The sequence below is a fragment of the Chionomys nivalis genome, chromosome 7 (genome assembly GCF_950005125.1).
Source record: "Chionomys nivalis chromosome 7, mChiNiv1.1, whole genome shotgun sequence".
Taxonomy (NCBI): domain Eukaryota; kingdom Metazoa; phylum Chordata; class Mammalia; order Rodentia; family Cricetidae; genus Chionomys; species Chionomys nivalis.
Genome location: NC_080092.1, coordinates 77,203,868 through 77,221,623, shown reverse-complemented (window position 1 = coordinate 77,221,623; position 17,756 = coordinate 77,203,868). Strand labels below are relative to the sequence as shown.

The window sequence follows — 17,756 nt, the reverse complement described above, 5'->3', positions numbered from 1 at the left end:
TCTGGTCTCTTCTTTGCTTATGTGTTCTGTTTCCCTTTCTGTACACTTAAGTCTCTTCCTTTATCCTTTTTACTTCTGGCAGTAAGAAGTTCCTTATTACACCAGTTGGCATTTCTTTTATTCTTTTTCTCTTCTCAAATATGGGTTCTTTACTAACTTGCTTCTGTTGAATTTTAGTTTATTAAATTATAAATTTTCAAGTATAATAGAAGGGAGACATGCGATTCAAAAAAATGGAATGACTATTAGTTTGTTTCCTTCATTTGTTTCTGCCTTTTTCTTTTTAGGAATGGTGGACTCATCTGTGGTTGAACGAAGGCTTTGCGTCCTGGATTGAGTATCTTTGTGTAGACCACTGCTTTCCCGAGTATGATATCTGGACGCAGTTTGTTTCTGCAGACTATACTCGTGCCCAGGAACTTGACGCCTTAGATAACAGCCATCCTATTGAAGTGAGCTATACTTCCCAACCCTTTAGTGAAATACGTAATTTATTATGTCTCAATATGCTTAGGATACTGAAATGAAAAGAAAGCTGCATGGATGATTTATTTGTTTGTTCATTTATTTATTTATAGCTCATATTTCCCTGCTTGAATCTGTTACGAATAAGTTCTAAATAACATTTCTCTTTAAGGTAGGGAATAAATTTTGTTTTTGTAGAGGCAGAAACTGTGGGCAGTTTTGACGAAAAAACCATGTCTATTGAGCAATACTGTAACTGATTTCAACAATTCTGGACACAGTTCAGTGTCATCGATGCACAGTGTGTTTCTCTAGTTCTTGGCCTGTCCTCACCTCTTGTAGTTAACTTTGTTAATTATTAATAGGCTGTGGGTTTTTGTTTCTTTTTCTTTCCCTCTTGGGTTTTTTTGAGACAGATTTCCAGCTGGGCGGTGGTGGTGTACACTTTTAATCCCAGCACTCGGGAGGCAGAGGCAGGCATATCTCTGTGAGTTTGAGGCCAGCCTGGTCTACAAGAGCTAGTTCCAGGCCTGGAACTCACTCTGTAGAGAAGGCTGGTCCCCCAACTGAGCCACCTGCTTCTGTCTCCCAAGTACTGGGAGTACTGGGAGTAAAGGTGTATACCATCTTGCCTGGCTTTGGCTTTGTTTTGGTTTGGTTTGGTTTTGGTTTTCAAGAGGGTTTCTTGGTGTAGGTTTGGAGCCTGTCTGTCCTGGTACTCACTCTGTAGATCAGACTGGCCTCAAACTCAATAAAATCTACTTCTCTCTGTCTCCTAAGTGCTGGAATTAATGCATGCACCACCACCACCCGACTTGATTATTATTTTTTAAGTTGGTGGAACCTGGCATCATCATCATTATTGTTATTATTTTTACATTGGTGGGAATACATGCCATAGATGTGTGGGGATATCAGAAGATTTTTGAGAGCTGGTTCTCTCCTCTGTAAGTCTTTTTGTTTATTTTTTTTTTGTTTTTGTTTTTTTTGTTGTTGTTTGTTTTTCAAGACAAGGTTTCTCTGTAGCTTTGGAGCCTGTCCTGAAACTAGCTCTTTTAGTCCAGGCTGGCCTCGAACTCATAGAGATCCGCCTGCCTCTGCCTCCCGAGTGCTGGGAATAAAGGCTTGTGCCACCGCCATCTGGCTGTATTTAAGAACTAGGAGGTGCACGTGGGTAGCTTATGTGGTTTATAAATTTTGCATCCAAAGAACTGGAGTTATAATCCTGCTTTGTATTTAATTATTGTTCTAAACCTGTGGTTTTCAGCCCTCTTAATACTGTCACCCTCTAGGGGCTGGAAAGATGGCTCAGTGGTTAAGAGCATTGCCTGCTCTTCCAAAGGTCCTGAGTTCAATTCCCAGCAACCACATGGTGGCTCACAACCATCTGTAAAGAGGTCTGGCGCCCTCTTCTGGCCTTCAGGCATATACACAGACAGAATATTGTATACATAATAAATAAATATTTTTAAAAAAAATACTGTCACCCTCTAATATAGTTCTTCGTTTTGTGATGATCCCCAACCATAGTTATTTCTTTGCTACTTCATACGTGTAATTTTGCTACTGTTATGAATCATAATGTAAATATCTGATGTGCAAAAAAGGGTTCTTGACCTATAGGTTGAGAACAACTGTTCTAAACCTTTATAATTTGTGGAAAAACATCAAAACTTTTTCATCATGATACTCTTAACAGATACACTCAAGAATAAATGGAGGGCTGGAGAGATGGCTCAGCGGTTAAGAGCGCTGACTGCTCTTCCAGAGGTCCTGAGTTTAATTCCCAGCAACCACGTGGTGGCTCACAACCACCTATAATGAGATCTGGTACCCTCTTCTGGCCTACAGGCAGGATACTGCATAAATAAACAAATAAACAAATAAATAAAATCTTTTTTAAAAAAAAGAATAAATGGAACTTTAACAGCTTGCCTTTCATTAAAGGAGAGTCAGAATTAAAGCCTGGGCTGGGAATTGTAATAGGGATTATGCCATATATTCTGTCTTATTTAAGTCAGTTACTCTTATTTTTGAGAATTTTCATATACTTTTTGAGTAAATTAAAGGCAGAAGAGTTAGAAGGGTTTCCCTAGAAGGCTTTTTATGTAATTCAGTGTTACAGGCTGTCTGCTCCCTGTCATAACCCTGAATCACACTGTCTGCCAGGTCAGTGTGGGCCATCCATCTGAGGTTGATGAGATATTTGATGCTATATCGTATAGCAAAGGTGCATCTGTTATCCGAATGCTGCATGACTACATTGGTGATAAGGTAAGGGAAAAAAAAAAAAAACCTATTCTTTCAATCCTGAAATCATGGTTTTAAAGCATGCACAAAAGTTTGGCCTTACTGTAAACTTAAAGTTCTACATAATTTTTAGTTTATGTAGATAATTTAATTTTAAAAAGTTTTTTTTTATCTTGGTTATTAGGGTTTTCTAGGAGAATGATACACAAGTTAGAATGTTTGGTAAGAAAGAGAAGCTAGGCCGGGTGGTGGTGGCGCACGCCTTTAATCCCAGCACTTGGGAGGCAGAGGCAGGCGGATCTCTGTGAGTTCGAGACCAGCCTGGTCTACAGGAGCTAGTTCCAGGACAGGCTCCAAAACCACAGAGAAACCCTGTCTCGAAAAAAACAAAACAAAAAAAAAAAAAAAGAAAGAGAAGCTAGGCTGGGTGGTGGTGGCGCACGCCTTTAATCCCCAGCAATTGAGAGGCAGAGGCAGGCGGATCTCTGTGAATTTGAGGCCAGGCTGGTCTACAAAGTGAGTTTCAGGACAACCAGCGAGGGAAACACAGAGAAACCTTTTCTCGGGGAGAGAGAGAGAGGGAGAGGGAGAAGAGGGAGAGGGAGAGAATATAAAGGGTAGTTACTTTTAGATAAAATTTAGTAGGCTTCAAAAGGATATGTGTTTCTCGCATATCTGTTACTTTAGTATTGGAGTACATTGACTTTTGATTAATGTGCATATCTGCTATAAATTCTGAGGTATGACTCACTTGAATTTAAAAATTGTATTTTTTCAGGACTTTAAAAAAGGAATGAACATGTATTTAACCAAGTTTCAGCAAAAGAATGCTGCCACAGGTAATCTTTGCATTTTTATTTATTTTTGTTTCAATTTTTACCACCATCCTTGCTTTCCTCTTTTTGTCATGTATGCAAAGCACATACCAGACTGAGCTGTACCCTGGTCTCAAAGATAATATTAAATAGCTTGAGCTGGAAATACAGATAAAGGCCCTAGGTTTGATTCCCCAACACCAGAGAAGGGGGTGTTGGAAATAAAATGTTAGCATTCTACACAGGGAGGATCATTTTTTGACGAGTCATTTGCAGATTACAGACTACACTTTGAACAGAAAAAATGTACTATTTAATGTTTTTATTTCAGCTATTTATGAAAGATCCTTGTCATACTTGGGCTACCCTGAATGGTTTTCATACTCATGCTAAAATTCCAGTGCTTTCTGTCTTTCCTCCTTGCTACTCCCCAAATATATGACTTTGTGATCTGTTAGAATTTTGTGGTTGCCTACTAGTACTAGTAGCTTTGCTCTATCCATCTCTTAAGCTAAGGCTGAAGCTACTTCTCACAAGTATTGTGCTACTTTCTATTGTATTTGCTTAGTGTTGAAGTCCATACCTCTTTTATACATCTTTGTAAGCCATGCTCCCCTGAGTACTTTAGCCCGTGCCTATGTTTTTAGTGTCATCTCCTCATTCTTCTTCTAGAACTCACCGAAATATTGCTGTTACTGATTTCTTTCATTCTTTCTTTTTATCTCTCTATTTCTTTCTTTAATTTAAATTTATTTATTTATTTTTGTTTGTTTGTTTTGGACAGTATCCTGTATGTAGTCTTGGCTGTCCTGGAACCAGCTATGAATACTGGGTTCTTCTTGTACTTGCTTCTGCTTTTGCTTCCCAATTACTGAGATTTCAGGATGTTCCACGGTACCCAGTGATGCGCGCGCGCGTGTGCGTGTGTGTGTGTGTGTGTGTGTTTGTATGCACACCATGAATGTAGAAATCAGATCACTTTTGAGATTTGATTCTCTTCTGTCACTAAAGGTGAGGGTAGAGTTCATGTGTCAGACTTGTGTAACGAGTGTTTTAACTTATGTATATGGGTCCATACCCATATACATGTGCATGAGTGCATATGCCCTGAGGACCAGAGGATGGCCTCAAACTCAGACAGATCCTCATGCCTCTGCCTCCCAATGCTGGGATTGAAGGCATACACCACCACTACCAGGCCCCAATTTTTTATGTGGGTGAGTACTGGGGATCTGAACTGAGAACCTCATGCTGGTATGGCAAGAACTTCACCAAGAGAGTCTTCTACAATATTCCTTCAAGTAGAATTTATTTAGTTGTAGTATTGTGGGTGGGGCATTTGTTTGACCTACTGTGTGACAGGCAAAACAGTTGATAAGCTATGCAATGTTAAGACTTAAAGGGATTTACTGATTTAGGAAATAAACATTTCAGGTTATTGTTTTTATTTACCTTCTAGAGGATCTCTGGGAAAGTTTGGAAAATGCAAGTGGTAAACCCATAGCAGCTGTGATGAATACCTGGACCAAACAAATGGGATTCCCTCTCATCTATGTGGAAGCTGAACAGGTAAACCTGTAAGAAGTCGTTGCATCGCCCGGTGAGGTGTGTCACCCTGTGATCTCCATACTTAGGGGAGACAGAAGGAATCATGAGTTTGAGACCAGCCTAGCCAGTTTGGAAAAAAAAAAAAAAACCAAAAAAAGAATAAAAAGAATATTAGCACAGTTCATTCCTCAAAACTGAAGCATATTCCTGATTGGACTAAATGCAGACTGCTAGATGATACTTATTTGTTCTTTTGGCTCAGCTCCTTATATAATTCCGTAGCCTGCGGATGCTATGCCACATGCCTTTAATCCCACCACTTGGGAAGCAGAGGTAGACAGATTTCTTACGAGTCTTAGGCCACTCTAGTATACATAGTGAGTTCCTCTGGAAGGAAGACCAACTAGTCAAACAGTGCTTCTAACTCTTGAACCATCTCTTTGGCCTGAATTTTTTAACTTTAGTTTTTAAATTTCTATCCATTCATTTATTTAGTGATATTGTGGATTGAATCTAGGACCTTTTCTTCTTCATTTTTTCCTCTTGTTGATGTTTGGAGACAGGCTTTCTCTGTGTAGCCTTAACTCTCCTGGAACAGTCCCTGTAGACCAGGCTAGGCTTGAACTCAGAGATGTGCCTGCCTGTGCCTGCCAAGTCCTGGGATTAAAAGTATGCCCCAACACCACTCAGCCTGACCTTTTCTTTCTTATTTGTTTCTTGCTTTGTTTCTTTCTCTTTTGTTTGTTTTGTATTTGGAAACATTGTCTTTCTATGTAGCCCTGGCTGGCCTAGAACTTCCAAAGATGTACCTGCTTTTTCCTCCCTAGTAATGAGATTAAAGGGTCTGAAACTATGCCTGAACTTTATTACTGTTTATTGTACTTAGTTTAATTACTAAGGTCATTTTTAGTGTAGGTTTACATTTGATTTAAGTAAGTTCAAATCTGTTATATTGAATACTCTTTGAAATATCCCAGAATGCAGTATTGACGAACAATCAGGCAAATGACTATTTGTTGAAGCTGTTTCCTCCCTCCCTTTGGTGGAGGCCGAATGTGTGGTGTAGATGTACATGTTTGTGTGTGTGCGTGCAGGTGGTGAAGGATTGAGGTCAGTGGGCTGTCCACCTTGGTATTCTGAACCTGAGATTTGACAGTTTGACCAGGTTTACTGGGCAGCAAGCTCCAGGTAGCCATTGTTTCTACCTTGCAGACACTAGGATTATAAGTGTTTGTTATCACACCCCAGTTTTACATGGTGCTGAACTGAACTCAGGTCCTGATGCTTGCATGGCAAGCATTATAGTGAATTTTCATCTTGTCCACATTGTGTGTGTGTATTTAAAATTTATTTTTATTTTATGTGCATTGGTGTTTGCCTTCATGTGTGTCTGTATGAGGGTGTCAGTTCCCCTGGATGGGAAGTTACAGGTATGAGCTGCCATGTGGGTACTGAAGATCGAACCTGGGTCCTCTGGAAAAGCAATCAGTGCTCTTAATTACTGAGCCATCTCTCCATGCCCCATATTTTTTAAACATATAAATCATTGCTTATTGTTTTCTAGTGATTTGCAGTCACCTTCACCTTCACATTTGTGTTTTATTGTAAAACTTGTACTTTAAAACAAGACATGTTGGCCGGGCAGTGGTGGCGCACACCCTTTATCCCAGCACTCAGGAGACAGAGGCAGGCAGATCTCTGAGTTTGAGGCCAGCCTGGTCTACAAGATCTAGTTCCAGGACAACTAGGGCTGTTACACAGAGAAACCCTGTCTCAAAAAACCAAAACAAACAAACCAGATGTATTGCTTTTACATTTAACAAGTAGCATTCTAGGATTTGAATTCTGAATATTGAAACTACCTGTTAATCTAAGAAAGTGGGAAAAACTATAGATATAATCTTTCTCTATCAAGAATAGTATAATTTGATTTGTTTGTTGTGTATACTTTGGGAGATGTGGAACAGTCCCAGGCTCACTTTAGACTCACTATGTAGCATTTTCAATACAACCTGAAATTCCTACTCCTCTCCTTCTCTCTCCCAAGAGCTAGGATTACTGGTGGGCATTGGCATTCCTGGCTTTTTGTTGTTTATAATTTTAAAGACAAATAATTTGCTTTTAGGAATTTCTCTCATCTGAGTGTTACACACCTTCAGCAAAATCATATTACATAGAAATTGGTCTTTTATTCTAAAAGTTTTATTTATTTATTTTTTATTTTTTTTTATTTTTCGAGACAGGGTTTCTCCGTGGTTTTTGGTTCCTGTCCTGGAACTAGCTCTTGTAGACCAGGTTGGCCTCGAACTCACAGAGATCCGCCTGCCTCTGCCTCCCGAGTGCTGGGATTAAAGGCGTGCGCCACCGCTGCCCGGCTAAAAGTTTTATTATGTTTAAATTAATTTTGTATATGTATTGAGTAGCTGGTCTCTAGGGCATTTAAACAGGACCTTTTTTTCTGAGATCTAAATGAAAAGGATTGATTTTTTTTAATGTATTTTTTGAGTTTCATGCATATGTACAATATATCTTGTATTCCCAGAACACATCCCACTCCTGCCCTCATGGGTTTATTTTAATAATTCACTGGGTGCATATGGGTATGGGGCCAGGCACTGGAGCATGAACCACCTACAAGGGGCCACACATCTGAAGAAAATTGGCACCCCTCACCCCAAAGCAACTGTTTATCAGCTAGGGGTGGGCTTATGATCTCCTCCCTCAAGAGTGACTTTTTTTTTTTTTTTTTTTTTTTTTTGGTTTTTCGAGACAGGGTTTCTCTGTGGTTTTTGGAGCCTGTCCTGGAACTAGCTCTTGTAGACCAGGCTGGCCTTGAACTCACAGAGATCCGCCTGCCTCTGCCTCCCAAGTGCTGGGATTAAAGGCGTGCGCCACCACCGCCCGGCTTTTTTTTTAATCTTTACTTTCCTCTTCTGTATCGTGAAAGACATTTGTCCCAGCTCCCTACCTACGTTGTCACAGAAACACCCTCCACAAAAGTCACAGTTGTTACAGCCTTGACTTTGCTTCTGTAGGTAGAAGATGACAGAGTGCTGAGGCTGTCTCAAAAGAAGTTCTGTGCCAGTGGACCATATGTTGGTGAGCATATGTGCTTATAAGAGGAGACTGATGAATAAATTTGGGTTCCTTATTAGTCGTTTTCAATTTAAGAAATAAATAATACTATATTATTTATTATTTGTTTAGCTGTACTTTGAATTTAATTTGTTTTATTTTATGTATATATGTGTGCTTCTTATCTGTATGTGCACCAACTATGTGCAGGTAACTAAGGAGGCCAGAAGAGGGCATCAGATCCCCTAGAATTGGAGTTACTGGCAATTGTTAGTCATGATGTAAATGCTGGGAATTGAACTCTTGTCCTTTGGGAAAGCAGGTAGTGCTCTTAACTGCTGAGCGATCTCTCTAGCCACAATCTTAAAATTTTGTGTCTTGGACCAGGTGGTGATGGCATACACCTTTTATCCCAGCACTCTGGAGGTTGAGGTAGGCTGATCTCTGTGAGATCGAGGCCAGCCTGGTCTAGAAAAGCTAGTTCCAGGACAGCTAGGGCTGTTACACAGAAAGACCCTGTCTTGAGCTTGAGCCCCCCCCCCAAGCAAAAAAGTGTCTCTCTTATTGAAAATGAGTGAGGGAATTGCTCTTACCTCTGTAATGATATCTATAATGAGATCTGGTGCCTAGTGCCCTCTTCTGGTAGGAAGGGATACATGCAGAAATAACACTGTATACATAATAAATAAATCTTTAAAAGAAGAAAAGAAAATTAGTGAAAAAGGGTTGGAATATGTAAGGAATTATTTCTGCAGTCTTATTCTCTAAGGAATTACTGTGTTATTTATTTTTCATTAAGTTATTGTGTGTAATAAGTATTAAGTTCAGTGATGATTGTCCTTACTTAATAATCATCATAGTGCCGGGCGGTGGTAGCGCAGGCCTTTAATCCCAGCACTTGGGAGGCAGAGGCAGGCGGATCTCTGTGAGTTCGAGACCAGCCTGGTCTACAAGAGCTAGTTCCAGGACAGGCTCCAAAGCCACAGAGAAACCCTGTCTCGAAAAACAAAACAAAACAAACAAAATAGTCATCATAGTAAGCACTAGAGTTGGTTCATACTTTATTTTCTTAGCATCTTTACAAGGTAGAGAGTAGTAGTTTTGCTTTTATACACACAAAAACTAAGGAATTGCTAGTTTATTTAAATTGCTCAAAGTCAGCTGGGTATGGTGGCATATGCCTTTAATCCGAGCACTTAGACTCAGAGGCAAGCAGCTATGAGAATTTGAGGCCTATATAACAAATACCAGTACAGCCAGGGCTATATAGAAAGACGCCGCACCCCCCACAAAATTTTTTCTTAAAGTCACGTGTCTAATAAGTTTAAAAGAGTGGAAATTCACAGAAGATAATTAAAATCCTGCGTTTCCCTCTCAACAACTATATTCTCAGGTAGTTCCTCTTGACATTGTGCTCTTTTACAATAAGGTTTTACCCAGGAAATTAAATTTTACTTGAAGAAATTAAGTTTCCTTTTCTTTAAAATAGTAATCTCAGTATAGTCCCTGTGACCAGACAAGTAAAGGCTGGAGTATCTCAGTGGAGGGGCTTGAGCTGTGATTTAACCTTTTTTGTTTGTTTTGAGCCTGGGTTTCACTGTGTGGCTCTGGCTGCTCTGGAACTCACTCTGTAGACTAGTCTATCCTCAAACTCACAGAGATCTGCCTGCCTTTACCCTCCATGTGTTGGGGTTAAAGGTGTGTGCCACCACTCTCGGCTGTGACTTAACCTTTTTAACCAAGGCATGTGGCTTACTTAAATGTTGATTGTGTGCCTTCTTTAAATAGCTCTGTTAATGCCCTAATACAAAGTCTAATTTGCTTTTTGATATCTGAGACAGTGTTCTATTTTTCAAATGATTTGGTTTTTAGATATGGCTCCTCAGTGAAGAAATACAGTAGCTCCCAGGTTTGTCCTGTCCTAGTGCAGTAAGTGTGAGCCCTTTAAGAAAAACACCTTAGAACATTCACTGCTCAAAATTAACAACACAGCCATTGTTGTCTTTATTGCTCTACTTGAGTTAATTATTCTCTTTAGACAACTGTGATTCTGATATTATATTCTCTTGTCCTTTGCACTAATATTACTCAGGTCACCTTGAAGCATAGTATAATGCTGAGAATGTGTCTGGGTTACAACACTGGCAGTCCTCTGTCTACCTTACCACCTGCTTCTTTAAGATTGTCTTTCAATTTTCTTCTTGTTTAGGTGAAGACTGTCCTCAGTGGATGGTTCCTATCACAATCTCAACTAGTGAAGACCCCAACCAAGCTAAACTAAAAATACTAATGGAGAAGCCAGAGATGAATGTAGTTTTGAAAAATGTCAAACCAGATCAGTGGGTAAAGGTGAGTTGAGAATGGCATAGCCGTTTGTACTTTATCTGAAACGATTTATTTCTTTTACTTGCCTTCTGTGGCTATATCTGAATTGTATTCTTTCAGTTTAGACTATAAAGTATAGAAAGGAAAAATAAGTTTACTGCATTTAGTCATGCACACCTGTAACCCCAATACTCAGTAGGCTGAGGCAGAAGGTTTGTTGTCTTTATTGCTCTACTTGAGTTAATTATTCTCTTTGAGACAACTGTGATTCTGATATTTGAGGCTAGCCTAGACTAGTGAGACTTTCAAAAACAGAAAGGAAGGGGTAAATAACAGAGAACACTTGTAGTCTTGGAGCTGCACACTGCACTGCCATCCCAAAAAGTCAAGCATGGTGGTGAAGACTTTTAATGCCAGCCCTTAAGAGGTAGAGGCAGATAGATCTCTGAGTTTCGTCTACATAGTGAGTTCCAGGGCAGCCAGGGCTACACAGAGAAACTCTGTCTCAAAAAAAAAAGGGGGGGACTGGAGAGATGGCTCAGTTCACTGGCTGCTCTTCCATAGGTCCTGAGTTCAATTCCCAGCAACCACATGGTGGCTCACAACCATATGTAATGAGATCTGGTGCCCTCCTCTGGCGTGTGGGCATACATTGAGGCAGAATGTTATATACATAATAAATAAATAAATCTTAAAAAAAAAAACAAAAAAAGACCGAACAAATGAGCTGCCATCCCATTCTAACGATGTGTTAACCTCCGTCCTGTATTGTTTCCTATAACCGTAATTAAGTGAGGTGAGAAATATAGAAAGTAGGTTTGTGGCTGACACAGGAGCTCTTTTGAGCTACTGCTGTAAAATTATTTTACAAAAATACCACTTAGGGGGCCGGGCGGTGGAGGCCCAGCCTTTAATCCCAGCACTCGGGGGGCAAAGGCAGGTGGATCTCTGTGAGTTTGAGGCCAACTTGGTTTAGAAAGCCGAGGGCTACACAGAGAAACTATGTCCCGAAAAACCAAAAAGGAAAAAAAAAAAAAAAGATCAGTAGGTAAGTATTATTTTTCGTTGTTTTATACTGAGTAATAAAATTTTTGCTGCAATTTTTTCTTATAGGTTATCTCAATTTTTTAATTGCTAAAACATGACCACTTAGCCAGGCGGTGGTGGCACACTTCTTTAATTCCAACACTCAGGAAAGGCAGGCGGATCTCTGTGAGTTGGGGGCCAGCCTGGTCTACAGAATGAGTTTCAGGACAGTTAGGGCTGTTACACAGAGAAACCATTTCGAAAAACAATAACAAGGGCTATTTAACTATTTTAATATTTAAAATGTACTCTAGAATATAATATTAACATTTCAAATTATGAAAGTTTCTTAATAAATTAGAAGTTGTATACACCATGATCCTAGTAATAATTGCATTTAGAATTGTTTGGTTATAAGTCTGATGGTGGTGGCCCACGCCTTTAATCCCAGCACTTGGGAGGCAGAGTCTCTCAAGTCTTTTAAAAAAAAAAAAAAAAAGAATTATTTATACAATATCTTTTTATGTTTCATTTATTTTTTATTTTATGTGTATTGGTATTTTGCCTGCATGTATGTCTGTGTGAGGCTGTCAAATCTTGGAGTTATAGACAGGAGCTGCTATATGCGTTTTGGGAATTGAACCTGTGTCTTCTGGAAGAACAGTCAGTGCTCTTAACTACTGAGCCATCTCTCCAGTTCCTATTTTTATAAAATATTTCTACATAGTAAACTTAATTTCCTTTTACATTTGTTTTTCAAGGTAACCCTTAGCTCAGTGAGAAAGTACTTGCTTCCTATTTAGGAATCCACGAGTTTGATCCCTGTAACTACCACACCCCCCAAAATAAACAAACTTTCTTGGTTTGGTTTTGTTATTGTTGATTTTTTTTCTTTTTCTTTTTTTAAATATTTATTTATTATGTATACAATATTCTGTCTGTGTGTATATCTGCAGGCCAGAAGAGGGCACCAGACCTCATTACAGATGGTTGTGAACCACCATGTGGTTGCCGGGAATTGAACTCAGGACCTTTGGAAGAGCAGGCAATGCTCTTAACCACTGAGCCATCTCTCCAGCCCCCCTTTTTTTTTCTTTTTTTAAGGCAGGGTCTCACTATGTAGCTCTGACTGTCCTGGAACTCATGTAGACCAGGATGGCCACTATCTTCACCAAAAAAAAAAAAACAAAAATAAAACTTTTTAAAAATGGAGGGCTGACTGAGTGGTAGCACTCATTTTTAATCCTGGCCCTCTGGAGGCAGAAGCAGGCAGATCTCTGAGTTGAAGCCAGCCTTGTCTAAAGAGTGAATATATTAGCCAGAACTACACAGAGAGACCCTGTCTCAAAAGAGAAGTCAGGGAAAGAAGTGGTTAATACTATTTGTTGGCTCTTTTCAGTTAAACCTGGGAACAGTTGGGTTTTATCGAACCCAGTACAGCTCTGCCATGCTGGAAAGTTTATTGCCAGGCATCCGTGACCTTTCTCTGCCTCCAGTGGATCGACTTGGATTACAGAATGACCTCTTTTCTCTGGTGAGCATCTCACATTTAGGTCATATGATGCGTTTGTTTGTTCAAGGGTCCTGTTTCTCCTGGAATGTATAAAGCATAATTAGAAAGATACAGTTCTTTCTGAAGATGGCACATTTGGGATGACAACAAATGGTTAATTATTAACATAACAAAATTGTACCCATATTATTTGCCAGAAGCAAATTCCATTTCATGGTTTCTAAGTAAGTTTTATTTAAACTTTTGTAATATTAAATCTTTTGTAAGGCAAAAAAGTCCATTCTTTTCTAAACAAATGGATATGAGTCATGAAGAAATTTCCCTGCTGATTTTTTAAAAACTAATTCAGAGTGATTTCATATTTTTCTTAAGTAGTACTTATATTTTAGTAGGAAAGACAGAATGTTTTAACAGTAAGTTATAACTCAAATTATAGCATATCAACCCCAGAATTATATACATATTTGACTTTGTTCCAGGAAGACTTTAAAGCAGCAAAATTCATATTTTGTCTTTATGACTCCAGCAGATTAGGTAATTTCAGGATGTCTTTGCCTGTGGTAAAATTGTCATTCTTTCTAGCGTTCCTTTAAATTGGACCTGAAATCTCCTTGCCCTCTGTGATTGCTGATTGGATTCCTTCTTTGCATAAATGCAGATTAGAATTGATGGACAAATCCTCCCATCTGCTGATCTCACTGCTACGGGAGACCTATCCCAGGAGAGCAGGCTATTTGTGCAGTTGGCTGATAGAACAGAAGTTCTTTTTCTAACTCTTGTTAGTCAGTGCTGAAAGCAAGCACTCTGAATTCCTAGCCTTCCCATTCGTGTTCTTTAGAAGTGAGTAAAGGAGAGGCTCAAGTTGACACAGTTTGCAGGTTCAGCCCTGAAAGAGTCTTTGTAAGAACCGGAGCCCTAGCTCTTCTTGAGCTTTTCTGAAAGTATAAAAAATGTGAAAACATTAAAGTGATGCCCCAGAAAGTGAATAGAAATAAGAAGTTAGCTGAGTTTTGTTGGTCCCAAATTATGATGTATAATATAATTTTTTTAAAGAGTTCTTTAAAGAGCAAAGGAATAAATAAAATAGGATTTTTATTCTATTAGTATTCTAAACTTACTTAGCCTCATTTCCTTAAACAAACAAAAAAAATTGACTAGGAGTAGATAATGCCAAAGTACATGTTTGTTTGTTTTTTTTTTTGTCTTGTTTGAAGGCTGGGCTAATTTGTGTTTTTTCCTATCCCAGGCTCGAGCTGGAATCATTAGCACTGTAGAGGTTCTAAAAGTCATGGAGGCTTTTGTGAATGAGCCCAATTATACTGTATGGAGCGACCTGAGCTGTAACCTGGGGATTCTTTCAACTCTCTTGTCCCACACAGACTTCTATGAGGAAATCCAGGAGTTTGTGAAAGATGTCTTTTCACCTATAGGAGAGAGACTGGGCTGGGACCCCAAGCCTGGAGAAGGTAATGAATGAGTATTGTATGAGGACAGAATCTGTTCACTTGTCACTCACAGCACCAGCGTCTCTGTATTCAGTTGTTACTGTATATTCAGTTAGCCAGAAACTACATCTTCTGAACCTGCTGGTGAAATTGTCACACTTGCAGCAAACAATAACTCAAGTAGCATGGAACCCATAGAGACTCTCCTGCCTCAGCATGAATCATCCCCTGGCATCGCTCAGCTTTCCGAAGTAAGGATTGCTTGCCAGGCAGTGGTAGCGGACACCTTTAATCCCAGCACTCCAGGGAGAGGCAGGCGGATCTCTGTGAGTTCGAGACCAGCCTGGTCTACAGAGTGAGTTCCAGGATGGCCAGGGCTACCCAGAGAAACCCTGTCTCACCAAGATAAAAAAAAAGATACTATGTTTCTGTTGTCCATGATTATGTCTATAATCATGCACCTTTTGTAACTGTTATTTAAATGTTGTGTTGAGACTGGTAATTTACAAGCTTTAAATGCAATTATTTGTTGTCATCATTTGTTGCTCATTAAATAAGGTGTTTTCTTCTGACTAACCTTAATCTAGGAGTTTTTTCTTTTTGTTTTGTTTTTTTGTTTTTCGAGACAGAGTTTCTCTAACAGTCCCAACTTTCCTGGAACTAACCTTATAGACCAAGCTAGCCTCGAACTCACGAATATCTGCCTGCCTCTGCCTCCTAAGTGTTGGGATTAAAGGCGTGCACCGCTACCACTTGACTGTTATTTCTTTTTCTAGTGCTGACTTTAAACCCAGGACTTAGCCTGTTCTAAACTCTGTCATTGAGTTATTCCCAGGTCACTAATCTGAGAATCTTTTAATAAGAGCAATAATAGTAGCAATACTTGGCACTATCTTTTCTTTCTTGGTTCAACTAATATTTATGTAGCTAGTAAAAGTCCGGTGCTATTTTAGAAGCTGGTAGTAGAGATGAGCAAAGCATTGCCCTGTATAACTTACATTCTAGTGGGAGACATTGCAAATTGTATCATGCTTGTGGAAATTATCATAAAGGAAACTAAAACTAGACAATGTAAATAAAAAGTACTAAGCTAGCATTTTATAAATAGTTGAGGAAAATGATCACTAATAGTTGATCTTTGAGCATAAATGGAGACTTGAAAGGTTCAAGAATAGGGCAAACATGGTTCAGACCACAGGGACCAGCAAGTGGCAAGAATCTGAAGTAAGAGCATGCCTGGAGTGTTTAAAGAATAACCAGAAGTAGCTGGCGTGTTGGCACACAACTTTATTCCCAGCACTCTGGGAGGCAGAAGCAGGCAGATTTCTGTGAGTTCGAGGCCAACCTGGTCTACAAAGTGAGTTCCAGGACAGCCAGAGCTGTTACACAGAAAAACCCTGTCCCAGGCTGAAGAAATGGCTCAGAGATTAAAAGCATTGCCTATTCTTCCAGAGGTTCTGAGTTCAGTACCCAGCTTGGCCTTCTTCTGGCATGCAGGCATGCATGCAGATAGAATACTGTATATACCATAAATAGGGTAAATCCTTTTTTAAAAAAGAAAGCAAGAACCAGGTAGTGGTGGCGCACGCCTTTAATCTCAGCACTCGGGAGGCGGGCAGGTGGATCTTTGTGAGTTTGAGGCCAGCCTGGTCTACAAGAGCTAGTTCCAGGACAGGCTCCAAACTACAGAGAAACCCTGTCTCCAAAAACCAAAAAAAAAAAAAAAAAAAAAGAAAAAAGAAAAGGAAAGAAAAAAAGACCCTGTCTTGAAAAATAAACAAGCGAAATATATAATTGGAAGTCTAGTGAGGTCAGGACCAGATAAAGGAGGGTGAGAGGCCCATGGCAAATTAACAGTATCCTACAGGGGGTGTGGACTGTAGTAAGTTCTTTTTTTTTTTTTTTTTTTTCACATTTTGTGTTATTAGATGTTAAAATTTTTTAACATGATTTGATTTGCGTGACTGTGAGAAACAATCTGAAGGAGAACTGTACAGAATCTATTTGAGTGTTGGGTGCAGCTAGCCCCTTCAAGTGGCATATTTTTAGTGTGTTTTGAAGCTAGTACTAAAACTGTGTGGGGAAAACTGAGTGTGGTAGAAAGAAAATTCATCAGATTACTTGTAGAGGACCAGGCTTGGTGGCCTTTAATCCCAGTGTTTAGGAGGTCTTGAGTTTAAGGCTAGCCTAATGTCCACAGAGAGTTTCAGGCCAGCCAGGTTTACATAGTGAAACCCCTCTCTTTAAAAAACAAAATAAAAATAAATATACATACATATATACATACATATATATATATATGTTTGTAAACATGCATACTTACCTATATACATACTGCTGTAGAAGCACCTTTGGGTGCAAAAAAGAGGAGTTTGATTTGGGGTCTTTCAGATTGAGGTCCTTTTGGACATCAGCATAGAGAATGCCTAGAGATTCAGGCTAGGTAAATACATTTTGGAGTTAATAGCATGCAGGTAGTATTTATAGCTGTGAAACTAGAAGAAATCACCTAAAGACTAAGAATAGGAGAGGTTTGAGTATCATAGTTCAGGATTTAGAAGTTGGTAGAAGAAAACTCAAAGCCGGACATACTGATGGTACATTCCTGTAATCAGGAAATAGAAATGCACAAGATCAGCCTAGTCTGCCTAGAGTTCTTTGTCTCAAAAAATAAAAACAAAGAAGACTTGGCATGGTGGTTCACACCACTAATTCTTGGGAGGTGGATGATCAAGAATTATCCTCAGCTTCATAGAAAAGCCAAGGTCACCCTGGACCATGTAAAACTCGGGGAGAAGAGGATGAAGAACCACAAAAGAAACAGTGAGAAGGAGATCCAGGAGAAAGAGTGGTCCAGAACTTATCTAGACAACTCTTTAAAATGTAATTTCTGGTTCCAGGGAATCCATAGGGTTAAACCAAAGGCCTCTGGCTTGCTCTACCTCAAAGCTCTATCCCCAGACCTTGCGTGGAGACTTGTACCTGTAATGACAATGATACTGAATTGGGTGTGGGTACTTAGTGGTAATTTTGCATGTCATTGGAGGATGAATCTATTTGATTTTCATTTTGAAATCTAAGGTTTCAGTTTATTGTCCAAAAAACATTTACATGTGGGTCCTTTTAAGCAAAACTTGGGTCAAACCTGCATGATGTAAGCCTTTCCCTTTCATGTTACTTTTGTAGGTTTTTTTTTCCAAGACAGGATTTCTCTGTGTAGCGCTGACTGGCCTTGAACTCACATAGATCCATCTGCCTCTGCCTCCTGAGTGCTGAGTTTAAAGGCCTGCACAC

General features: G+C 39.4%; 1 protein-coding gene across 1 annotated transcript in view; it reads left to right on the top strand.

The window, feature by feature from the left end:
* Positions 1-17,756, top strand: part of Npepps (aminopeptidase puromycin sensitive) — a 91,791-nt gene that overhangs the window by 60,118 nt on the left and 13,917 nt on the right. The window contains exons 10-17 of the mRNA XM_057775653.1: positions 288-452; positions 2,635-2,739; positions 3,494-3,554; positions 4,990-5,099; positions 8,114-8,177; positions 10,363-10,502; positions 12,904-13,038; positions 14,264-14,483. Coding sequence (XP_057631636.1) covers positions 288-452; positions 2,635-2,739; positions 3,494-3,554; positions 4,990-5,099; positions 8,114-8,177; positions 10,363-10,502; positions 12,904-13,038; positions 14,264-14,483 — 1,000 coding nt within the window. The remainder of the gene's footprint in view (positions 1-287; positions 453-2,634; positions 2,740-3,493; positions 3,555-4,989; positions 5,100-8,113; positions 8,178-10,362; positions 10,503-12,903; positions 13,039-14,263; positions 14,484-17,756) is intronic.